Genomic DNA, 26,576 nt, shown 5'->3' on the forward strand with positions numbered 1-26,576 from the left:
TCTTTATGAACAAGTGTTTCTCTGTTGCGTTTTTGAGACAAGTTTCCCTTTCAATAAAAGAACGCTGGGTTTAGCTGTAGGTTAGAATATTACTATACATATCTTTTTCCTGGCAGCATCACCCACTAAAGGGAGTTCCTACGAGCAACTTTCTTCTAATTCTCACCCTGGTGCCTAGCTGCTTGCTCTCACCCCACAGTGCTGAAGACAACTTAAGAGGGCACATGGAAGAACAGGATTAGCAAAACTTCCTCCTGCTACCTCTCCTCGTCCTTGGAGGGTTATTTTTAACCCAGGTCAGTTCACTCACTATGAGTCACAGCATCACCTCATTCACAGTTGTGCCTGCACATGAAAGGAAGTGGTGACTGCAAAGGAAAATACAGGTGGAGCTGCAGTTCAGCTAACACCAACCCCCACCCCAGAGCAGCCTTAATTCAGACATCGCTGTTTGCTGTGGAGGGATATGCCTGTAGGAAAGTAGGGGGGGTTGTAATTACCGTTATAATAGCATGCTTCTCGTTTTTTCCAATGTTTTACTAGCTTTGGAGACAGACTTACTTACTATCTAACACTTTACAATACCCCCACAACAGAGATTTCACAGAAGCCAAATGTCCTTCCTAGGCATCTTAACTGGCCACACCTTTAGCTGCAACTGAAGAAAACATGACAACAAGAACTTTCAGCAAAACTCAGACATTGCACCTCAGCCATGAGGTCATGACAGATGGCATGACAAGACTAGCACCAAGCAGTATGTCACAGCACCCCACTCAGTGAAAGGTACACACCGCACCAGAGTATGTTAGTACAGGATTTCACACCGGCACAACAATTTTACAGAAGCAACATCCTTGCACTGGAATATTTACACGAGGAAGACTGGACTTGTGATGAAGGACTGGATTTGACCTCACAAGCCCCAGGTTCATATGGGGCTCAAAGTCCATTTTGCACTGCACGTGCAGTATTTTTCATTTTCCAGCAGCAATAAAGGAACATGACTTTTGCTCTCCTCACCAGATTTTACAGAAGACTGGAGACATCTCACCTACCACACACATATATAGCATGTCAAGCACAACCAAATCCTCAGCTGCACTGAAGTCCCTCACAACCACAGTTAAGACACCAACAGTGTAAGCACCAGTCAAGAGACTATCAACCTCCAGTCATGGTTAGCTGGCCACTAAAACAACTATGATGGTTTTGAAAAGGCAGAATACAACAGCTTAGATTTCATGCTATCCTATTAACAGCTCCAAGGCTTTTGGCTTATTTGATGCATAAGAACAGACAGTAAGATTGAGTTTCCTTAAAAATGCCAGTGAAAGCATAACTGTAATCCCGACAGATTATCATATCTGGAATAGGCTTGTAGAAAGTTCCAAACTGCAGAACACATACCAAACAAAAAGTTAATTCTTACTCAGGGCCATGACTTCTTTTCTGTTTTCCTAACACCTACTAAACACTGCACATGCTGATCTGCTGCTAGAAGAAGTGCTGCATTACTACCAAGTCATGCAAAAGGTCTACAGGAAGGCTTAGGTTGCAAGGCAGGGGCAGGGGATGGGAAGGGGGCGGGCGGGGGGAGCGGAATTCCGTTTTATATCCTGAAATCAAAATAAATGTTTTGTAGTATTCTTTGCACCACGGCATCTTCCCACTTTACTCACACAAAGATGTCGTCTTTTGGCATGATATGATTTAAACCTTCATCCATTTGGAAGATTTTGTGGAATCGATGATTATACACGTCTGTCACCACCATCTAGAACAGCAAGTGATATTTGCAAAGAGATTATAATAAAAGCTTATATAAATTTAGGCAAACTAACTTCAAATTCAAGCAACAGTTTATTCCTATTCTTTCTTCATCAGAATTGTCAGCACACCAACAACAGCACTGTTTTCTACAATAGTACCCAGGAGCTAGTCAGCTGCATTTGTTAAGATGGATCAGAAAAACAAAGCAAATAACAGACTGATTTTACAGAGGTACTGAGGAGGTGCAATTCCACCAGCTGCAAGTCAGCCTGGTGCAAACAACAGCACAGATCCCAACAAAGTGGCAACAGGCTAGGATTTCAGGCATGGATCACTCACATCTGTAATTAACTGAAGTAAATTCAAGTGCTACATTGGAATCCTCAAAATACCCCACCAACTACAAAACCATTCCCTCTGGAAAAGCTCACCTGACACCTTTGTTATTAAAAATATGTCCAAGAAGAGGTGGACCCAAAACAGACACTGAACATTATCTCAATATTAAGAGGCTACACTATCAGAAATGTTGGGGGGCAGGGGTTGGCTTTTTGCCCCTTCTCTGAAGCCTCTCTACTGCAATGGTAGTAATCAGATTAACACAGATCGCTTCATGCATCCTTTTATTTTACAATCAAAGAACAGCATTCAAACTTGTTAAGGTTTTGTCACTATCTCATGAAGTTCAGCTTATCACCCATCTAAAAGCTAAGCCACCAAAATGTTTCAAGAACAAATATTTATGAGAATTACTGCCTGCATTTATCCTTACATTTTCTGCAGGAACACCAGAGAGTTTGGAGAGTGAGTCACACAGATCCGAGATGGCCCCCATCATCGGCACCACAACCCGGTACTAGAAACAAAGATAACATCGTGCTTACACCAGGCAAAATAAACCCATGCAAGGCAGAGAGCAAGAAAATGGAAATAAAACCTTTAATTTATAGAAGCTCTGCTGAAGTTAAAGTCATAGCCACACACTTCAAGATCTTCTTGATCTCAGCTCCACCTTATAAAACAGGGATTATGGAGGGAATGAAAAAGCCTTAAACAGTCGGCGTTCTGCTTTGATCAGGCTCAGCAGTAGTAAAACCCATTAAAAAAAAAAAAAACCAAAACACCAAAACCAAAAAGTCAGCAGTTTTAATGTCCTGAGCAACCTGCTGTGTCTGTTTCTTCATCTCATAAAAAACATCCTGGAGCCATTCTCCCCAGTGTCTCTGGAGGTCAAGTCAGAAGTCATGACAGGCAGGAAGGGAAAGGTGTGCATGGACTGCATACGAGGATGGACCCTACTGCACAGATCAGACCACTTCAGTCTTCATTTGACGGGCAATGTCATCAATGCAGGCTGGACGTTACTTTTTTAGGAGTTCTGTTCTGGACATGCTCTCAAATGGAAACAAATCCCCAGAGCTCACCCAGAACAGGACATACCATGCGTTATACTGCACTAGGGCTGGCTGGGAGGGAGACACTTTCCTCATGGAGCACCCTGTAAGGTGCCATATTTTGGATTTGTGGCTACAACAGTGTGGATACCACACTGATGATCCAGTCACTGCTGACCAGTGCTTGTGCAGCATCAAGGCTTTCTCTTTGTCCCCACTGTGCCCCCCTAGCAGGTAGGCTAGGGGCAGGCAATAAGTTGGAATGGGATCCAGCCAGGACAGCTGTGCTAGACTACCCAAAGGACTAATCCATACTATATAATCTGATGCTCAGCAATAAAAATTGTGGTAGAGAAAGAAAGGGTGGGTTTGGCTTCCAAGGTTATTGCTCAGACACTGGCTGGGCACCAGTGTGCTTGTGGGAAGTGGCAAGTGATTTCCTTTGTGTCATCTGTGCCATTGTCCCCACCCTCTTATTTTCCTTCCCCTATTAAGCCATCTTTACCTCAACCCATGGGTTTTCTTGCTTTTGTTCTTTCTAGCCTCTCCTCGTTCCTGCTGGGAAGAGGGCAGGGGGAGTGATCAAGAGCCTAAGTGGGTGCCTGGCTGCTGGCCTGAGTCAATGCACCACTTACATTAAGCTACAAAAGGTATGAGGGACACAAGAAACCTTTCACACTCCTAAGCAGAAGTATCTTGTAAGTCATGGGAATGCTCTACCTCAGATGATAAACATATGACAATCCACTGGTTACACTTCTAGTGCTCTGAACACTTCCCTGAAGACAGATCTATGAGTTTTTAACATGGCTGAGTGACATTCTGCAACCAGGAACGAGTATGGATGCAACAATGCAGGTGCACCAGACCACATGCATCCAGTTTTGTTTAACCTAGCGTCCCTCCTCCATCAATAAACACCACCACGTGTTTTAGAGGATTCAAAGGCACTGCAGGTTATAGATAGGCACACACTCAGGGAGAATTATTCAGAACGTACCTGCCTTGCCTAAAAGGAGTTCTGTATCAATATTCACCAGGATCTTCTCAGTTATACTACTCATCTGCATATTCCCCTGTGGCCATCAGAGGCTTACACTTCACTTTCTCTTAGCACAACCCACATGGCAGAGAGACAATTCCTCCTTGTATCACACACCACAGGTGAGTAGAGGTGCACACCTCTGGCTTCCCAACTGGGACATCACAAAATACAAAGAACTGCTCACAGGGAGACTGAAGGTGGGATGTAGAACATGCACACGGACAACTCATCTAAAAGAGCTCCAGGTAGCAGAAGTTATGTTAATATTGATTCTTTAAAGTAGAATTTATCCTCAGTCTATAGGCTCTTGGTAATCTTGCTTGTTTCCTCAATGAATCCCTTCTCTGTTCTTGCCCTTTATAAAGTCTTGGTGACAAGAGCAAGCACAGCTGTCCTTGGCTTCACAGTTGTACAAAAAAGCAGGATGAAAAATTCTGAAGAATTCAGCAAACATCCTTCTCCACTGTACCTACCGCCCCCCTCAAACTAACAGTGTATATGCAAAGCACAAGTTTCATCATCTGCAGTTCTAATCCACAGCACATGTAAATATTGCCCATCAGTGCCTCCAAAACTGCATCAGAGCATCTAGTCACTCTGCTTGGGCCTCCTGCATCTTGTGCTTTTCTTGACATGCATGGCAAGCACAAGGTTACTTTGGGTACATGTGCCTACTCACAGACCCATTTGAAAATAAAATGGGAAGGGGTGGGGGGAAGGGGGGCATGCGGGAATTAAAAATCAATCTTAGAATCCAGCAGGCTTTAAAAGCAACCAAGGATTTTTTCAGTTTTTTCAAGAGGGATTGCTTCTCATTTGTTTGAAATTCAGAGGCCTTATTATTTAGAGAAGTTTTACCTTTATGTTTTCCAAGGTAACGAGAGGCAAACCTGATAATGCAAACCCATTACTGCTTTCAGGGAGCAATGCATCACACAGGTAATCTCATCACAGGAACACGTAAGCCACTTCCAGCTGACCCATGATCCTCATCTCACAAACGGAGATTTTTTTACAAAGCCACTTGATTTCACATGTTCAATTACCAGTTTTTACATTAAAAAACCCAACCCACCTCACTCAAAGGTGGACATCAATGTCCTTTAGACTACTTGAAAAATCTCAACTTTAAAACACAATAGAAAGATTCAGATGACTTAAACTTTTGCCTTCAGCTTGCCTCACCTGGACAGGTCTACGCTGTGGGGCTGCATATACCAAGGTAACTTCCATGGGACGATCTCTCCTCAAGGGCAGTGGAAGGGTTAAGTAACAGAAGGGATCAAAGGTCACAGAAACTTTGGAGCATTTAGGACAAACAAGGGTAGATTTGAAGAGACCATGAAAAATATCCACAATGATAGAATCATTCCTCAGCCTATGATTCTCCCAAGCCTCTTTTGCCACCTCCTATTAAAAAAAAAAAAAAAAAAAAAAGAGAGAAAAAGAGTAAAACAATTAAAAGTTATTTCTCACAAAGACTTCCATAGCATGGCAAGCACAGGGATCAAAGGAAACTGAGAAAAAACTGAGAAAATTGATACTGACGGGTAAGTTTCACAGAAAGGGAGTGTCTACCAGTGCATCCAGCATAACACACCAAGATTTCTTCTCAGTGAAACTAAGACCCTGCATCAAGTCAAACGTAATGTATCTATTTTGGCCGAGTCACTTGATCAGGTATTCCTTGGCGCACACAATGCCAAAAGCATGAATGGAGCCAAGGAGACAGTGACGGTTACACGCTGCTATTCAGGACAGCAAGCTGCTAACGAGATATGCTCCACTCTCCTCCACGAGGAACAGACTGCTGCCTCCTGCTTCTCACAGACAACTGCAGTTACAGCTTCCAGGAAAAAAAAAAAAAAAAAGTAGAAAAATGAAGGTCCATGTCTTACAAAAAGTATAAAAGGAGACAACTTACAATCCCTTGAAGGCTTTCACAATACAACTTACAAACTCTTTACTTAAGGGCATCTGATCACGGGCATTTGTCTATTCAATGCAATCAAAGGCTCTTCCTAGCATGAGACTTCATTTATGGTACAATACCATGTATTTTGATATATTATATCTCAAGTTAAATAAGTGCATAGATACACACACAGTTGCTAACCAGGATGCTGAGATGGGAACAGAGTCATAAACTCCAACAAGTGCAGTGATAGGGATGCAAGGCAGAAACACGCGTGCATCTCCTACACTGCACGAAAGGAAGTACCCACATAAAATGAAGGCATGGTGGGCATCTTTTCAATCCCACAATTACCAGCATTTCTTCGAGAGAAAAAAAGATCAAATGTACTCCTTCTTGTGGTGTTGCCACATGTACTGTATTAAGCAAGAAAAGGCAAGAGACATGAAATTATTGCCCATTAAGAGAAATAACAACTAGTCACATAAACTTCCTAAAAATCATTATTGTATCTGGCTTTTAGAGGCTCCTAAAGCATTGTTCTACCCAATGTAGTTACTCTGGACTCTGCATTTGTCAGTATGCTGCAGCTGGTTGTACCATGACAACAGGTAAAAGCCTAATCAGGGGAGCGTGAGTTCACTTAGGGAAAGACACTTCACTATTACGTGCCTCATTTTAATGGGAGCACGATGTTTGCCAACTTCAGAGCAACAAAGAAGTGTCTGCAAGGGGCTCAAATATCAGCGTTGACTGGGAAACAGGACAAAAAAGACAGGAAGAAAAAAAACAAACAGAAGAGATTTTTCTGGCCTCTGTCAGGAAAATGGCATAACAGAATTACTAGGTAAAGGGGGTAACTGGAGCCCAAGGCTGTTTGAATTCAGATATAAATTGAATAAAATGTAAAGTTGCTTTAAGATCAGTGTACCCATTTCCATGGCACCAGAAAGGTAAAAAACCTCAAGTTAAACCTCTTAAGGAGATGCACCAAACACCAGGAATTCATCGAGATCCACGGCTGTACCAAATCACTTACACCTTGGTTCTCCCTCGTCTTGACCAGTGCTTCCGTGCACCCTATTCAGCCTGGGTTTAAATCTAGCTCAGGCATGACGTTTGTCTAGAGGCCATGAGGGAGCACACATAGGAAATCTGGCCTAACAGTTCATTTCGTCTAATACTCTGCTGTCTACCAGGGGGACAAAATGACTGCTTACAACCCCATGCCCAGGGCGTGTGTTCAAGACCCTTGTCTGAGGGACACCCCTGGCACCTCCACGTGAAAATGCTCCCAGTCCCCTTCAAATCCACATGCAAGTACAGAGGCCTGCACAGTAACCACTCTCCTCAACTTATGCTAAAAGCTGCTGCTCAGTGTACCTGGAAGAAGGCAGACCTGACTAGTCAGGAGGAAAAGTTATGGTAGTAACTACAGCCTACTTTCAGGCAGCTGTTATGCCACAAGATAAACTTCCTTCCTTTCCACTGCAGAACCACGGCAGCGTTGTGCCATAAGCACATCTTCCTGCGCACCAGTACAAGAACAGACACTCTGCTGTAAGGCAGAGCAACAGCAATGTGCCACAAGGTGTCATGAAGAGTCAGCTGGGCCATAACTCACGACAGGGTTCTCCGCTCCCAGGTACACTGCTTTGTAGGCAAAGCATTTGTGTGGCCTGTAAGCAAGAAGGCCATGAAGTGTCACAAAACACAATTAAACTCCCTGTGAAGCACCACCTGTCCTATCCTCAAGTAAAGGGCACCATACCGAATCAGGTCTGCCATTAGCATCCTTCAGCTCCAAGTAGGGCTTCTTCTTCACTCTGTTCAAATCCTCGTGCAAGCCATCTAGAAGAAAAGCCAAAAGCTCCTGGGAATCCTGCTGCTGGTATCCTGAAAACTGAGGAGCAAACTGGCCAACCTGTGTCTGAAACACAAAGGCAAGTCAGAGAGGAGTTAGCATTATCTACGTGTAAAAGACAGAAATAAAAACACTCATGTCCTGGCTTTTGCAGAGATCAGCTCTATGCTACCTTATGTTAGCAGTACACCACAGCGAACTGGATGTTAACACAGTTAAGGGTGCCAGAATATTTTTCCCAATTGTTTTTTGTTTTCCCCCCTAGTGTTGAGAAGGAAGAATGCGTTTAGTGCTGTGACACTAGAAATCTAAGTTATCATTATTAGTTTAGGAACCTGCAAACAACCACTACAGAAAACCTAGCTGCCTGATGCATTTTGTAATTCAATTTCTGTTTCAGAAACCTACAGCTGCCATAGTACAGACCTGCTGTAGGATAGCACCTTGAAGCAGGTAGACCGCAAGATTGAAAATGCTTGCAGAAGATACTTATAAACTAACAAAACTGGCTTAAAACTAAGATTGAAAATCTCGCCACAGTAATCTCTAGCTATTCTAAGAATCGTGATATGAACCTAAGAAACTTAACAGCCTTAGTTAGCATGCAGCAGAAACAACACACCCATATGCAGCCTCTTATTTCCTAAGTGCTACGTCACAACACTGCCACTTAAGTGTTCCTGCTTCTAAAAAAAAAAAACAACAATAGAAAGGGGTCCCACAGGAAAACCAACAATTAGCTGAAGGAGTAGTCAGCCCTAGTGACCATCGCTAGCTTTCTCATAAATACACAGTCCAACAGACTTGCAGAATTATGCTTAGTACATTTTAACCAGTCAAAGATGACAACTGTAATGGAACCCAAACTGAAGGGTTGTTTGTATTACGGAGATAGTTAACACTCACTGTATCAGCAAGAATTGTTAGAAAAGTCACAAGTGACCTGCACTAGGAAATAAAGAGTAATCCCTGTTCCAGTCTTAAAACAACAACAGCCCACATTAAGACACTTTTATTGATGTCCACTACAGATTCACATACTTCCTCTGAACAGAAGTTTACAGAAAGCTTCAACAGCAGTGAATGATGTGCCAGCAACTCAAAGTGACAGAAATCAAACAATATCTTGTTGTTTCAGAACTACATATCACTCTACAGAGGACAGATTTCTGTGGTCCATAAGACTTTTGCTCCAAGGTCTCAAAGGCATATACCCTCAACTTCAAAACTGTACCATGCAAAGCCTAAACATAACAAGATGCACATTTACATTAATACCAGGTCATGCTTATTTCATGCATTAGGGATGTTATTCATCCACAACATACTGACATTTCAAACTGAAGCAAATTCTTAGTGTTCCTTGATATTTTATTTACATTGCTCTGCAGTGGAGCATCCCTGCATTTTATTTAAAACAAAAGACATAGTTACATTTTTTTCTAGGGGTTCATACACAGCTGCTACGTTGCAGTATTCAGCGCAAAGCAGTTCTTTCAACTGAAGCACCGGGAGCATTACATCAATAAACAACATTGTAGACAAGGAGATGCATTTTGCTCTCCACTTCATAACCTGAATACCTCTTCCCACTGATTAAAGTTCACAGCTGGCAATTCACATGACCTTGCCTAGTTTTGTAGCAAGGATCGTGCCGATGCAGCTTAAGCAGTTCTCAGGCTGGAAGGTCATTTATTAAGACATTTAACATTAGGGAGCAGTAACCAACCCCAGGGTATGACACTACTGGCTGGCCAAATTCCTTGAAAAGCATTTATATAAAATGTGAAACAACTCCGAAGCAGTTCTGTCATTACTGCTTTCATAACATCAAAATATGCGGAAGGTGTATTAGCTTTCACTGTTTCTTTTGTCAAAGAGCTATGCTACAAGAACACAGAGTACTTACTTTAAACATCCGAGGGGCCACATAAGACTGTCTCCCAGACCAAATCTGTTTAATGAGCTCTGCATAGGCCTCTGCAATTTCTCCTCTCATCCCCAGTGGATTGTTCTGATTTATTTCAGCTTCATATTTATCTTCCAGGAAATAATCAGTCAGAGGAGGCGTATTGCTTAGACACTGAAAAAGCATTAAGAAGATTAATTTACTGCACAGGACAATAAATCTGTGTACCAACAAAATAAACCCAATTTTCACATCAAAATATGTACTAAGTTATTAACAAAACCGGTGAGGCTGAATTTTTGAGTACACACTCAGGAAAAAAACAAAGAAAAAAACCTATTGGGAGGGTGGGATACTATAACCATTGCATCAGAGCATGGCTGAACTAAAAAAAACACACCCCCAAGTATCAGTGTTCAAAAGACTAACAGCTCTTTTCCGAAACAAGTTTTCTTTTGCAGGTGCCACACTGACTGCTCTCCTGTAGAGTGTATTTGCCCCCAGATTGTCAGCTTTCCCTCTGGAACGGTTTCTACTGGTTGATCTAGCTTAAGGCATAAGGCTCGCTGCTCTGCAGCTCCTTGGTTCTCCTTCAGGAATTTCTTTAAAACCGGCATCACATTCTTTGGTGCAGAATAATTTTAAGCATTCACTTAAAGTTACTGCATTTAAGAGTTCAGGAAAGCAAACAGCAAACAACCTTCAGAAAAAAAAAAACAACCTACAGACTTTTGGAAGGAAGGTATCTGCTTTTCTTATTATGTCCCTCCACATTTTGTTAATTCGTTCTGTAACTCCCACTAACACTTCAATTTGTGTAATGTCTCCTGGTGTAATGCTGAAGTCTGAAAAAAATCCAAGCCTGCAAGTGCCAGAAGAGTACGAGATTACAATCACAGTCCTGCCAACACTCACCAGTTCCTGTAATTAATGGATGCCGACCTGGTTTTCCACACATGACTGAGGTGGCAGGGTAGGCTACCTTACCGATGCATTATAGGGAAAGCTGCACAGAACGGGTCAGGAAGGTCTCTAGACATGTCACATTAATGTTCTCAAGTCTACACCCCTCATTCACTCTCTCATCTTAAAATCCTAATATACGTAACAGTGACAAAAGGAGGAACAAGGGCTTCTCCTAAAGGTGAAACACAAGCTACACTTTGTCCTACAAAGAACCAAATGCCATTAAAAAGAATCCCCATCAAAAACTTAGTGAGTTTTAAAGGCAGGAAGGATACCACTCTATCTGCTCTCCCATTTATATACTTATCATCAGTGTACCACGGTAATGATTTACTGCATTCTGGGAAATCACCATAAACCTCAGCACACAAGTAAAATTAGCACAAATAGTAGATTCCCTAATTCAGTAATTCACAGACTCAAAGCTCATAGCAAGAAGCAACACTTGGATAAGTAAGGCAAGACTTGGATGTGTGAACAAAAAGAGAACCAAGTCTAAGATATGATCAAAATTATTAGGGCTTTGACGCACTGCCGTATCAAGAAAACCTAAACTGGGCTCCTTCTGAATGCCTAAAATGTCAGGACCTGCACCAGATGCCCGTACAGCGCTTCACGCACTAGGTGTAGCTACACAGATGGAACAGCACAGTTACACCTGGCAACCTGGAGAGCCAGGAAAGTGTAGTCCTGCCCTTCAGCCAACTCCACTTTCACTGCCTTGATGTGTACCTTGTGGAATTTATTTCCTATCAAATTGTTCCAGTTCCAATGCCCAGGTGTTAGTATCTTTCTCCAGGCAAGTGACATGAAAGTGCTTATAGAACTGCTACGTTTGACACCAGCCTCTCACTGGGAGAGTGCTGCTGACAAAATTTCAAGAACCTCCAAAATCTAAAGGCAGAAATTTGCATTTGAAAGACTGATGTCTAGAAAATTAAAGCCTACGGTTGATAGAGGAAAGCAATTGGTCCTTAACACGACTAGTTTGCATGCAAAATTGAGGTTGAAGAATGTTTGGATTAAGTTACTTTGACAATAAAAATTAATTGTTGAAGTTGTGTCTTAGCTATAAAGTTCAAGAAAACGATTTGGTTTAAGGTTACCCTGATACAACTGAAAATAAAGTCATGTCAAACAAAGCAAGGCATTCCAAGTTTATTGTGTATCCTGAATACCACATGCATAATGCATTACAGTTATTTTAAGACCTGTTCTAGCTTTCAAAGCTACCACAGAGTGACAGAAGTCATTATACAGCACTTGTACCTGTGGTGGGTTGACATTGGCTGGATGCCACATGCCCACCAAGCCACTCTATCACTCTCCTCCTCAGTAGAACGGGGAGGGGGAGAAAATAAGATGGAAAAATACCCCAAACTTGTGGGTCAAGATAAAGGCAGTTTAATGAAGCAATAGCAAAAGTCATACGCATGGAAGCAAAGGAGAAGAGGGAAAAAAAAAAAAAAAAAAAAAAAAGCGCAAGCAGTTACTCTCTACTTCCCATCAGCAGATGATGTTCGGTCACTTCCCAGGAAGCAGGGCTTCAGTACGCGTAGCGGTTAGTCCAGAAGAGAAATGTCATAAACAGCGCATGCCCCACCTTCCTCCTCCTATCTCTTAGCTTTTGTATCAGAGCAGACGTCATATGGTATGGAATATCCCGTTGGTCACTCTGGGTCAGCCCTCCTGGCTGTGTCCCCTCCCAAGGTCTCGCCCACTCCCAGGCCTCAGGCTACTGGGGCTGATGCTGTGTGAGCGCTGCTCAGCAGCAGTCAAAACACTGGTGCGTTATCACCACCCTTCTGGCTCCCAGTACAAAGCACAGCGCTGTGAGGGCTGCTGTGGGCTCAGCCAGACCCAATACAGTACCGCACTACAAGTCTGATGTAAGCAATAGGCAAAGTTCATAAAAATCGGCTCAAAATTTTTTCAATTTCTTAGCAAACAACTTTCCCTAATATGTTTCTGCATTTTTTAAAATGAACCACATAAACCTAAGAGACTGAATTAAATAAGTATACCAATTATTATTAGCTTTGCCTAACTGTCACAACCTTAACAGCCCACACAATGACCCTGAACCCTTCCTGGGGCTTTTCATACTCCTAATTTTTCAAGAATCTTTAAACACAGACCCCAGAACTGCATGCAGTGACCTGCTTATGTCACTTATGTAGCCCACACAAGTCAAAACATCCTCCACATCAGCCCATTTTTGTCATAGCACCGCACTAGGACCTTACGTTACAGTTAGCCCACAGCCTTTTCAGAAGTCATGTATTTGAGATCCAGTCCTTCATACTGTACTATGTTTTATAGTACTAACATGCTATGCATAAGCAAAAGTAAATATGAACCAATTTTTCGGTTTGGAGTTGGCTGGTTGTTGGTTTGGTGGGGTTTTTTTCCATTCCAGGCACAGTCTCCTCATTGAATCACATTCCCCTTGCAGAGATTTTAATCTGTAATCTCTGTGAGACTGATCTTTTATTTAATTCTAAGAAGGGTTCTTTCCAATTCTTACCTGTAATGCAGAATTCATGAAGCAGGTATTTCCAAGGTTACTGAGTCCGCAGAGTCCAGGCTGTGTCAGGGAAGCGCTGTCCCTGCAGCTGTAAGAGTTACAGACAAATCCAGAACCTCTGAAAGACAACACAGTGAACTCCACAATGAGTCTATTGAGTCTCAATACTGTTTAAAAGCCACATCAAATACAAGTCGAAAAACTGTTTAATTAAACAGTTTAACCAGCCTACAGGTTTCTGCTGCTTCATAGCCGCCAATACTAAATACCAGGAACGTGAAGCGTATGTGATAACTTTGGAAGTGTTAATTGTTACACAGCATATTATTAATCTATGGCTCATAACACATTAATTTTCTCTGTCTATAAGTACACAGCACACTATCCGAATGCAGCAAGAATCTATACAACATACTGTACGAGCTAATAAGAAAATTATGATCTCTGCCTGGAAAGGTTTCTACATTAATGACAGATGGAGAAAAGAATACAATCCCTTCCCTCATACCCCCAGTCCACCCAAAATCAGGCAATGCCCTGGTAGTTAGTAAGCTCAGGAACACACGCTACTTTTGCAAGTGAGCAAGGAACAGCAGAACACAGCGGTTTCAAAAGCAAAGTGTGATAAACAAGTACACAAGAGTAGTAGACCTCCTCACGGAGCACCATCACAGTCCTTTTCTGTACAGGCAAGGATGCACAGGATTATTCACATGGAAGGATGAAGAAACAAAAAGAACATTCCTGCTCTTACCCCCTGCCCAGGTGGGAGCTGTTCAGTCCATAGGAGTTACTGTTATCACCGTTAGTAATGACAGAGGTGGCAGACACTGAGGAATAAGAACTTGCTGATGATTTTGAAGAGGTAGTAAAGTTTCTGCTAGTTGCAGTGCTTGATCTGGGAGAAAGGAGAAAGAAGTAGGAACAGGGCTACTGCTTTTTTCACCCCCAGCCCCACCTCCCGCAAAACTCCAAGGACTTGCCACATTACAGTTAGTTCCCACACACAGAATTTACTGCTTTGATCTGTGTGATCACACTTCCAAACACTTGTCTGGAACACAAACATCAGACAGAAGTATCAGAAGCAGGAGTAACAGTTTTTGCTTAAAGCAAAATCTGGGTCCCAGACCAAAGTAAGTAGGCAATTTGGATGGCATGAGTGACAGGGAAGCAAGCTTTAAGTTTATGAGTAAACCACCTTGAAACAAGCAAGCAAAAAAATCCTGAAACACTTACCCAAAGCAACAAAGTCAGTCCTTGCCTATCTGAAACCCAAACCATCACTCAAACAGAACATTAATTAGTAAGAAGATACTGTGGCATCTATCTTCTTGTGGGTGGGCACAAAATAGTTTGTTACTGAGCCTAGCTGATACAACTACAACTTGCAGGCAAAACACACTGCTAGGTACATGGGGTGTGCATAGCAATCCTCAGCATTTTGAGACTGGAGATACTAAAACAGATCAAAAAAGTTCACAAGCCCCAAGGGTATCCCTTCGTGAATCCCAGGCTGTTCTACACCACTACTCTCCTCGGCCGGGAAAGAACCAGAACACAATGTTACAAAAGGCCAGCAAGGCACTAAAATCCCACGGCATTCTGTCATAGACAGCTTTTGTTCAATAAAAAAGGCAAAACCACACGCCAGTACTACATACATAAGCTTAAAGAAACTATTTTGATACTGATTAATTTCTCCTCAGCAAGACCCAACTGGGAAATTACCCATTCTCCCCATCTTTGCCCAAGTCAACAAGCAAAACCGAATGCAAAAAGGTGCAGGACACCAACAGCCACGCAACAGTAGCTAATTGCACCCACAGCACAGCAGAGCACCAGCACAGGACAGTGCCCTCAAGCTACAGCCTGTTCCTGTATCTCTCTTAATGAGGCCTTGATTCTCAAATGACACAAACTAAAAATGAATATTCATCGCTCCCATGCTACTAAGAAAACAGTCCTGGAAAACCTCTGCAGAGCAAAAACTACAAGACAAAGAACAAGCCATAATGGCCAAGAGGAGGCAGAAGAGCTGGACAAATTTACCCGTTCGGAAATAAGTAGAAGTAAAGTAAATACAGAAGGAAGCAAGTTATGATGAGAGCTCCCAGATGAAAACACAAACCCCAAACATAGTCTAAGCCTGAAGCATGCTAAAAAAAAAAAACCTCAACCAGACAGCACAACCAAGAAGTGTACTGGAAAGTATACTAGAGAGAATGAACAATTACCGAAATAACCGTGACAACCGTTTCTGGGACAATACGCAACCTTCTGGTCATTGCAAGGTTGAGGGTGGAACTTCTCAAGACTACCTGGACACAAAGATAAGATCAATAACAGAACAAGAGGGTCACACTGGTGGTCCACCTGGGGGAGTTTCAAGGGTCAAGAATAAAGCAATTAAGCTAACAACAGCATGTAAATGCACTACAAACACATTTTCAAAAGCTTCAAATAGAAGCAAAGAAGGGCAATTTAAAAAATGCCAGACTTGAAAATGCAGCATCTCTGCTTCATGTTTGTTCCCAGTGAGAGAACAGAGCAAGATGCTTGGAAAATAATATGAAGAAAATCTGATAGGGGAGACAAGAAAAGGAGGACAACACCGTAAGGATTTCAAAATTTCCAACAGAAGCATAGAGGCAGTGCATAATCAAAGAGTCAGATGGCAACTGAAGAGTTCCAAGAAGTATTTCAACAGTACCCCACGCACACACAAAAAAATACGCTAAGATCTAAGGAGGAAGATTAAAAAATGGATCAGAAAACAAAGATAAAAGACAAGTCAGAGCAGGGAAAGGCCCACCTACAAAGGCATCAAGGATACCGAGCAAATTCCTGTTAGAAAATTGGGAAGGATCATGAAGTAAAACAACAAAAGAGAGGCCAACAGCTTTCCAAGCAGGCAGGGAAAAAACCCATAAAAATCAAATTCACTTGAGAAGATAAAAATTCTAAGCACTCTTACATTTCACAAGTTACTCATCTGTCTGTAATAACAGAAGAAAGATTGACAATTTACTAAGCACAGCTGTTCCCCCTCATTTCACAAGGTAGTCACAATAGCAGCTACGATTCCAGGTTGAAGGCACAGAGAGTAACAAAGGAAAATCTTTTTCTCTGAAAGCTTCCCATTTTAAGACCGGGAAGCTACTGTTCATGACTCCACAGTACTGCAGGCTCCTCAGGAGACTGTCTCATTTGCACACAGAGCTGACAATAGAAGTCCTGGACGCCAAGCTTTTATCCCCAATGCCCCAAAAGGGGTTTCTGTGGAATACGCAGACACTGACTGGTCAAACCCACCTTCTCTCTCCACTGCCACCTCTCACAGCAATGGATTTCTGCTCCCTTGGAAATGGAGGCTCCAACACCTCACTGAAGTAAGAGAGAAACATTATTTCTTCTTTGAAGTTTGTGACTTAGAACCTTCCAAAACATTCTGGGCTACTCAGTGGGTTACCACTGAAACTACTCTCAGTTGGCCTAGTTTGCTCTTTGTACGCACAACAGACACTGGACTGGAAGGTGCCAAACTCCTGCAGCTTCCCTTGAGAACCACTGCAATTCTTCTGACAGGAATAAACACATTCAGCTACATTTCATCAACAAAACCTATACAGGAGTAAACTATAGCAAAGAAAGACTCCATGTAACCATGCAACAGTTCAGGGATTTGATAAAATAACTTCACAGCTCTGAGGATGACACTGCGTGGTATTACTGCTCAATCAGTCCTCCTGCTTAAGGACAATTTCAGTCTCTCAAGGTAACTCTTGTCTGAGCTAAAATACATCTTCCAGAAAAATCTGCCATCATGGTTTCACAGTGGCCAGCAACAGCTAACCCAGTAGACCACAGCTAAACTGTTCCAATGATCAACACCCCTTACAGTCAGCAGAAACCTTGATTTCATTTGCAGCACGAGTATCCGGCTTCATCACCTGAACGTTGCTTTGTGCTCGTCTCCACCTGCTGCCTGTGGAGTTCCTTCTTCAACTTCCATTTCTCATATCCCACAGAAGATTTTGTGCTTGTAGTGGTTTGCCCTTGGTTGGACACCTGGTGCCCACCAAAGCCACTCTATCACTCCCCTCCTCAGCTGCACAGAGCAGAGCAAATATAACAAAAAGCTCACAGGTTGAGATTAGGACAGGGAGATCACTCGGCAATTACTGTCACAGGCAAAACAGCTGCGACTTGGCAAAATTAGTTTAATTTATTAATTCAAATCAGAGTAGGGCAACGAGAACTAAAACTAAAACTTAAAAACACCTACCCCTCCCTTCTTCCCGGGCTCAGCTTCGTTCCCAAATTCTCTACGTCCTCCCACTGAGCAGTACAGGGAATGAGGGCTGCAGTCAGTTCATCACACGCTGCCTTTGCCACTTCTAACTCCTCACATTCTTCCCCTGCTCCAGTGTGAGGTCTGTCCCACGGGAGACGGTGCTCCATGAACTTCTCTAGTGCAAGCCCTTCCCACAGGCTGCAGGATTTTCACAAACTGCTCCAGTGTGGGTTCCTCCCATGGCCTTCAGTCCATCAGGAACAGACTGCTCCACTGCGCGTCCCCCACGGGGTCACAAATCCTGCCAGCAAACTGTTTCAGCGTGGGCCCCTCTCTCCACTGGTCCTGCCAGGAGCCAGCTCCAGTGTGGGCTTCCCACAGGCCACGGCCTCCTTCAGACATACGCCTCCACAGCCCTCCACAGGCTGCAGGTGGGGATCTGCTCCACCATGGACCTCCATGGGCTGAGGAGGACAGCCTGCCTCACCATGGTCTTCACCACAGGCTGCAGGGGAATCTCTGCTCCGGCACCTGGAGCACCTCCTCCCTCCTTCCGCACTGACCTCAATGTCTGCAGAGCTGTTGCTCTCACACAGTCTCATTCTCTTACACTGCAATTTGTTGCGGGGTGTTTGTTTTTTCCTGCTTCTTAAACATGTTATCACAGAGGTGCTACCATTGTTGCCAGCTGGCTCGGCCTTGGCCAGCAGGTCCGTCTCGGAGCCGGCTGGCAGTCATTCCATCAGACACAAGGGAAACTTCAAGCAGCTTCTCGCAGAAGCCACCCCTGTAGCCCCCCTGCTACTAAAACTTCGCCATGCAAACCCACTACAGTGTTAAAATCACCTTTTACATTTCTCACTGATATAATACTTTAAGTCTTCTAGTACAAAAATTATTTGCTAATTTTTCAACAATTCACTTGGCTCCTTCTGAAACCTCTCATTAGTCTACTTTTCAAATTTGTTGACAACCTCACAGGACACGACCATTCCACATGCAGTTTGATCAGTGTGTCAGTTATCAGAAAGTCTTCTGACGCACTCAGCACCTCCCTACTGACCACTGACTTGGTTGGTTGGGTTTGCCTCAAGGCTGCTACAGGAGCTCACATTCAAGAGACTGAGCCAGGACTGGAACCACATTCCTACAGAATCCAGCGTGCATTTGGGGCTCACATCCTTCGTCCTCACGTACACAACTTCGTTTCACAATACTGATGCACATTGCCCCCCATATGCCAATTAAAAGACAGCTGTTTCATATCTTGCTATGCAACCTGTCAAAAACCCACACAAATGGCAACCGAGGAGAAATCCGGAGACTTGCAGCATAAAGGGGACAAAGTTAAATTAATCTAGTGCAGAAAACTGTGAGGCCATATGGTTGATAAGTAGAAAAACTGCTAAGCTGAACAGCTTGAAGAAATACTGTAAAAGGTTGCAAGACTGAGACAGGAAAAATATTTCAATTCAGTTGAGGCTACCTTCAGAGCATACAGTAGAATTAGTCCTCCTTTAAGCCACCAATATAAAAAAAAGCCTCCACATCAAGAATATTGTGACAAGAAGTTTTTGTCGAAGCAAGAAAAGCTGACTTAGATCTCACTGGCAGAGCAGAGGCCGTAAGGGATTTTTCATTTAGAAAGCTCTGACATGCAAAAGCATCCTTAACTTCTCTTACACACTCAATGCTACTCTGAAAGCATGGCATCTGCTGCAAACTCAAGCACGTGAAAGTCACATAATAAAGATCTGCCCACAAAATATTTAGCCTAGTTGCTGAAGAGGTCTTCTAAAATCATCAGCATACAAGGAACTGGGAGAAGGACATGAGTTTTAAATATGAAAGGGCATTTAATTATGGCATTATGTACCTACAAAATATGTATCAACCACCAAGGTCTTAAAATTGTACAATAATTTCTGGCATGTAATATCATTGCATGCTGTATACCAGGTTGAACAGATGCCTAAGTCAAGACAGAGTAGTTGAGGAGAGACACACGCATTACAGGATGCGTGAACTAAGCAACAGCCCCTCGACATTTTTACGGAGGAGAGTACCAGGTGGGGCAAAGAAAGTCCACCGAGTATACCGTGCCATCAGTAAATAGAAGAGCAGGAAGAGGAAACTGCAGTAAAATTCTAGCAGCAAGCAAAAGACTGAAAGGTATTTTACTGCTGCACACTGCAAAGGGAGGCAGACAGCTACCAGGCAGATGCTAAATACAACTTTACTCCTGTTTTCAAATGCAACACTTGATGGAAAAGGTGCCATTTTTATAAATCTGACAACTCCTTGTTTGTTTGTGCTAAGAAATTTATACCCAGGATAAAAACAGTGTGTGCTAGGACTCGGCTGGAACGCCCCCATCTCAGGGTTTTATTTTGGGAGCCTTCTAAGTAACAATTAAAGAGGACTAAGTTTCACAGAGTCATTGACATAATCTCCCTTCATAAACAAAGTATGCCTCCAATTCTGAAATTCCTAGTATAATCCATTCCCTCTTCTGAAACCTTGCCTGGCAGTAAAAGCAGTTTCTAACTACAACAAGAAGAAAGTATTTTGAACCTCAGGAAGCAGCAAACTAACAAACAGTAATGGCCAACCGTACGCTGAACGTACCACCCAAGAACTGCTGTGGAGTTTAAGAGCATTTCTTCTGTAGTATGTCAGCCAGTTTGACGGCTGGGGAAACAAACACTCGGGAAGGGTGCCCAACATGTGGAAAATGTTTCGCCCTAGTAGGAGCCAGTGCCTCTGACATGCAGTAAATGGTGGGGAAAAATCCTCACGACAGGTAACCCACCCACGCCACAATCACCTTGCACACCCATATTCTGCAAGTAGCGAATGACATGAACTTTCAGCTGTCCAAGGCCTCTTTTGGCCCTGGACAGCGATGCAGATGCTCATCATTCCTCTACCAACAGCACAGCGCTCCACATCCCGTTTGGTTTATGTCATCAAAATTCTAAATACAGAAAAACTCTCCTGTAAGCTTTTAGCATTAAAAGAGCCCATGATGAATCCCAGTATGATGCAACCTGAAGGAAGAACTCCAATATGAAATTCCCTACGGTCCTGGCTAAGCAGTATTTTCTCTAGCTGAGAAGTAGAATATCGGAGCAAAATGTTTGCCTGAGATAGGATTAAGTAGAAGGCAAAGTACAAAGGAATAGACACTCCTTCCTACACGTATGTTTTAATAGAATTCCTTCAGTCACCATTATCAGCATCAAGTCAAACAATGTCACGTTTTTTTACAAAGTTTACAAAGTTTTACATTACAATTAGCAAATGTTTCTTTCTGTGTCATTAGAAAATATTAATCTGCATACCAATAGCTATTTTCATTTAATTATCACTAGAGGTTAATTAAAAGTCTTTACATATCAGACTAGCTGGTGAAAAGAGAAAAAACCTGAGGCCTGGGAATGCTACAGGGCTCCATTTCAGCTTTGCTTTGTGTAGAAATAAAATGTTATAATCTGGTCTTGCACAGCTGCCTCTCTTAACACCAGCATTCTCCTGATCCATTTACCCAGTATTATATTTCAGTAGGAGAGAACTGTTTCAAAATAGGTTTCACTGACCTATTTGATCTGTTCAAATTAACACCAGTAAGATCTTGATCTCAAATGAGATCACTTGGCAGCAAGTTCTAGAAGTTAACCATACTGTACAGAAAAATATTTCCTTTCCATATCAAGTCTGGTGGCCTACTCACAGGAAAGCAAGTAGGCCATCAGACTAGTAAAATCACAGAATTTTACTTCTCTGTAGTAGGACTTGAACAGTTCCTTACTATTACAAGCAGTGCCCATTCTATACCGTTCACTCTATACAGTATTTCATGAAGTCCCTCTCTTACTCATCTCTACTCTAAAAGAGATAGCAGTGAGAGGATATCTGTGTAATATTTACAGGCTTCTACAATTGCCTTTGGTGGCAGGGGGGGGCTGTTCAGCTGTTTCTATACCCTTTTTAAGAAGGAACTACCAGAACTCTGAGCATTCATGACTGGCAGCTTTTACTCCAAGATCCTTTTTGTTCTACAATGGTAGAAGACTGTGCAGTGTGTAGAGGTAGCTTTTAAAGTAAACTAGCTCAATGTAAAGAGCACTTTTGTCTCCTAACACTATAGAAATCTAAGATATTTAATCCTTACATAGCCTATTTGAAATGGGCTTTAAAACAGAAGACCATTGCTAAGACAATAAACCAACAGCAAAACCACTGAAGAATATTCATATTCAAAATTTTCACCTCCTTCTTCAAAATATCCAAAATAAGCCACAATAGCCACTGATAACTAGGTATTCACAGAGAACGTGTGGTCACTAAAGCCTAGTGAACAAGCTGGACAAAACAGCAGAAGCCTTTTAAACATGCTTACTTTGCCAGGAAATGCTGTCCAGGACACGTGCCATCTTCATTTTTCACTTCTATTAGAACAACCTGAAAGAAAGTTCAGGTAATAAAGATAGATAACTGCAAGTCTGCTACACACTTTTCAAAATCACTAAAAACATTTACAAAATGACATTTTCAAGGTTTGCTCAAAGTACATAAAAGGCAAGTGAAAAGAACTACGTTATCAGAGAAAGCAGTACATAACAATCTTAAAAAAAAAGCCCCTTACCTGACCTTGATAGAGCCCCGCATCTTGCACTGTGCTATCCAGCTTGCTGAGCTGCTCATACATGTTACTCATATACCTGTTCCATAATCTAGTTTCTTTCTCAGCTGGGATATTAAATAGTTTTCTCATTTCTTTCTCGATGGTAGCTGTTCAGGAGGAAAAAAAAAAAAACACCAAAATTCCTAAAACTTGGGTGATTTGGGAAAAAAAAAAAAAGACAAGCCAGATATTTAGCAAGGAAGTACATCCTTGATCCTTCAAGATCCTTTCGGGTACGAAACGTATCATGGAAGTTATAATTTCCCATATAACTTGACTAATATTTAGTCTGAAAAAATGAAAAGCTTGGATTTTCAGTCATGTATTTGCCTGTCAAGCCCTCAAACCAATAACAATCAGAACACACTGACAGGTTTCTGCCCAAAAGCCAGCTTCTGTGAAACAGTCATCGTTTGAAAACAATAGGCTCAAGAAGGAAGTCTTTCCACTTACTACTGCCAGGCCATACATCAGCAAACTGAAAAAAAGCATCTTTATGGACATATAGGACAGATGACATTCAGCATTTTTACATGGGAAAATATAGCGATGATACAGAGAGGGAGATGGGCCAAACCTCAGGAAGAACAGAAGTGCAGGAAGAACCATTAAGATCTCTATAAATATTCACACACCAGGAAGGAATCACAGGAAAACCAGAAATGGAACTGCTTTACGTGAGTGATGTGGCTGTTTCTCAAGGACACTACTTAGTAAGCAACACGCTCCTCGAAGCTCTTAACCACAACTGCGGCTGCAAGAAACTCAGGAGGTTCCTAGTCCAATCGCTCAAAGTGGGGTCAACACTGAATTCAGACTAGGCTGCTTGGGGCTTATCCAGTCAGGTCTTCGAAACTTACAAGGCAGGAGATTCCCCCACCCCTCTGGGCCCTGTTCAAATGTCCAGCTGTCCCAACAGGGAAAACATTTTCATTCTATTCAGTTGGAATTTGTCCCGCTTCAGTTTATGACTATGTCTGCTGTTCATGACTCGGTAAGTAGCCTGATTCACATCCTCAGTAACCTCCTCATAGGTGTTACAATGTCCTGCCAAAGCCTTTTCTTCCCCAGGCACAGCTAGCTCCCCCAGCCTCTTCTCACACATCACATGCTCCAACTCCCAGCTATCCTGTTGGTACCCACTAGACTTGCTCCAGTTTACCAACACTGTTGTTGTTCAGGGGGGCACAAAGTATCTCTTGAGGTAGCACCATTGCACAGCTTCAGGTATGAGAGAACTACTTACCAACAGTGTCTGCTTTACTGAAGTGGCAGCTAATTACATTGTCAGGATTGCTGCTCTCACACAGCTTCAGCTCAAGAAGATAAACTTCAACCTTATAGTGCTTCACAAACAGACCATACTCCACTACCTGCAAACAGAAGGCAGATGCGATAAATGAAACGAACACAAAGCTAAACCACTGGGCAATCCTCTGTAAGGTACCCCTGCCTAAATACTCTAAGTCTTTACATGTCTTGCAAGTCAACCCGTAAACTGAACACCGACTCGCTCTGAAGTCCAAAATCAGTCACAACCTCTGTGAGCTTGTTTTGGGGTTTTTTGTTTTTAAAACATAAGAAATCCCCATGCTTTCCTTCCACACTGCACAGTTCCAAAGGTCCATCATCACAGCTGAGTTGATAGTGCCAGCTAATTACCCATGAAAAATATTTGATCACACAGTCAAAGCATTCTAGAAAAAAAATACCTTTTGCTTCTAGCCTTTGGCTAAGGTTTACATTAAAAAAACAAGCCTAGAACACTGGAACAGAATCCTTTCTATTAGAAGGGAGTAAGACAAAGCATTAATTACTTTTCTGCGTGGTATACACAATCTGCCTTATTACTGTCTCCTTGCAAAAAACCAGGTAAATTTATGTCAGAACTAGTTTTGATGACATTGCTTTATTTCAGTCATTTTTACATCAATTTCACATTTGAGAGAAAATCGAATAGGTACATTACCCATCCCACTAGCTTTCAGCATATTTTCAGAAATGTATTCTGTAAGACTAGGCACCCCTCTTCACCTACATATCATAAAACACATTATACCAGTAAGAAAAGCACACTTCAGAGGCCAATTATAAGACAACTCTGATATAACTGGAGGAAAAAACCAAACCAAAACCAACCAACCCACCAAAATACACCTCAATTCTCTCCACAGTTCTCTGTAGCTATAAAGCCTATGAAACTGAGATCGTATTTCATTGAACCAGCAGGTCCAATTTTTACAAGTAACAGTGTTTAAGAAGCATTTGGACAGTGCCCTTAATAACTTGCTTTAACTTTCAGTCAGCCCTGAAGTGGTCAAGCAGTTGAACTAGATGATTGTTGTAGCTCACTTCCAACTGAAATATTCTGTATCACTCGCGTGACACCAGACTTGCTATGATCTACTTCTGTAAAATGATACAGAAGTAGATCATTTTACAAATCCTCCACCCAACTGCGGAAAGAAACAAAGAATTAAGACTAAGACTTACCGTGAGAATTTGGCTAAACTATGCTTCCCTCTTCTGAGCTTTTATAGGGTTGTATTAGATATGCAAGGTGCTTTAAAAATAAATAATTAACAAATACAGTTGGAAAGATGTTCACTATTTTGCTGTTGCAACAGAAAGTGAAAGTAAAACTCCCTGTTCAAACAGCTTCTTGACAGGCAAATTAGACTTTTTTTTTAAAGAATGCAAAGAAACCAATTCACAAGTTCTTCATTTCTCTTTCAGAAGGAATTTCATTCAATGGGACTTCCTGTTCTCCAGTATTCTATAGGTAGAAACAAATAAAGAACCATATGCAGAAACAGAAGAACTTTTCCAAGAAGTTTCTGACCATACCACCGAGTCCATTAGGACCGATGAATGTCAAGAAGAGTCTAATTGCCTGCAGAGGTCTTTGAAACAGTGTCTGATCAGCTAGCTTGTTCTGTCGAAGTAAAACTCAGGTCATCCTGTTGGATGGATAGCAATTTGAGCACAACACGCTGTCAACCACCGAGGAAGCACACTGTTCTGTATTTTGCATATTAATACACTTTTCAACAGGACTCCATAGAAGACTGTCCAAAAACATGGTTTGAGATTATGGAAAGAAACCTGACCTACAAATAAATCTAAGTTAATCTTCCTATACTTGCCTCTGATCATCAGGCATATAGAAATGGAAGAAACCCCAGCTTGTAAAATTACAAAAATGCTTGAAAATTACTTCCCAAATCCAGCTTTTATGGATATTTTGATGTATGGATTACAGTTGATCCAGCTTTAGGAAAGGGATTAAAACTTCTGGTCCTTGAATGCTTTAAGTGCTTTACTTCCAGAGCTATCTGAAGAGTATGTAACCAGATACTGAACACATTCTACTCAGGTGAAATACTGCAGCTTTGTGTGTCCCACTGACCTTTCACTTTATATTTTTTGCAAGAAGCTGTAGCATCCCACAAACGTACTATTCTGCTATATTTGAACATTTTTCTTAATATAAAAATCCACTTCAAATAATAAACAAGCAATAAACAGAGACTGAACACTCATAGCAATTCAAAACCTTAAAAATTTACTCTTAACTGCACCACAATAACCTGACATCTTACATCCATAATGCAACACTAGCTCTAAGCTCTAGCCCTCAATAATTACAGTGTTGAACAGTGGTATCTGATATGCCAATGAAAGGAGGCTCATACAAGTAAGCCTTCCACTCAAGTGTTTCCCCTATAGCTTCCAAACTTCTTGTCCCACTCCCAAATCTTTCAGAAAAGGCAGTGTCTAATAACATGCCAGGCTTTGCGAAAGTGGTTAGCCAGTTCACGAATAAAGCCTTCCTCACTCACAAGGGCACTGCTTAGTAATAGTTCTAGTTTTCCTTCTCAGTATAGATTTTCTGTTGCTCAAGAAATCATCTGTTCCTACTAAAACCATGTCTCCTTTATAGCTGTAACTCTTTTCCATTTCCCCCCCCACTTCTGGTTTACACGGAAGTTCTGCCTACTCAGCAGAGCAAACGTGGGGACACAGGGTGAACCTGGGATCATTTACATTTTCTGAAGATATCATCATTTCTCATTACATAGAATTCCTAGCCAGACAATGACAACATTTCAGTACCACTGATCAGCACAAGCGGGCCTGCAAGAGAAGGTTCCGACTTCCTTTTATTACTCTGATGCCACACTTTCTTGAGCCTTGCA

General features: G+C 42.1%; 1 protein-coding gene across 13 annotated transcripts in view; it reads right to left on the reverse strand.

The window, feature by feature from the left end:
- Positions 1 to 26,576, reverse strand: part of USP4 (ubiquitin specific peptidase 4) — a 44,346-nt gene that overhangs the window by 16,108 nt on the left and 1,662 nt on the right. For 4 of the 13 annotated variants that reach the window (XR_008821285.1, XR_008821284.1, XM_056334978.1 and 1 more), the window contains exons 4-13: positions 23,624 to 23,750; positions 22,339 to 22,484; positions 22,093 to 22,154; positions 14,148 to 14,291; positions 13,394 to 13,511; positions 9,901 to 10,074; positions 7,899 to 8,057; positions 5,398 to 5,622; positions 2,546 to 2,629; positions 1,683 to 1,777 (exon numbers count right to left, since the gene is read on the reverse strand). Coding sequence is in view for 11 of the 13 variants with exons in the window: in XM_056334978.1 (XP_056190953.1) it covers positions 1,683 to 1,777; positions 2,546 to 2,629; positions 5,398 to 5,622; positions 7,899 to 8,057; positions 9,901 to 10,074; positions 13,394 to 13,511; positions 14,148 to 14,291; positions 22,093 to 22,154; positions 22,339 to 22,484; positions 23,624 to 23,750 (1,334 nt within the window). In the remaining 2 variants the exon portion in view is untranslated. The other 9 variants (XM_056334983.1, XM_056334982.1, XM_056334979.1 and 6 more) reach the window with 8 other exon arrangements.

Source organism: Falco biarmicus, chromosome 4 (assembly GCF_023638135.1).
Source record: "Falco biarmicus isolate bFalBia1 chromosome 4, bFalBia1.pri, whole genome shotgun sequence".
Classification (NCBI taxonomy): Eukaryota; Metazoa; Chordata; class Aves; order Falconiformes; family Falconidae; genus Falco; species Falco biarmicus.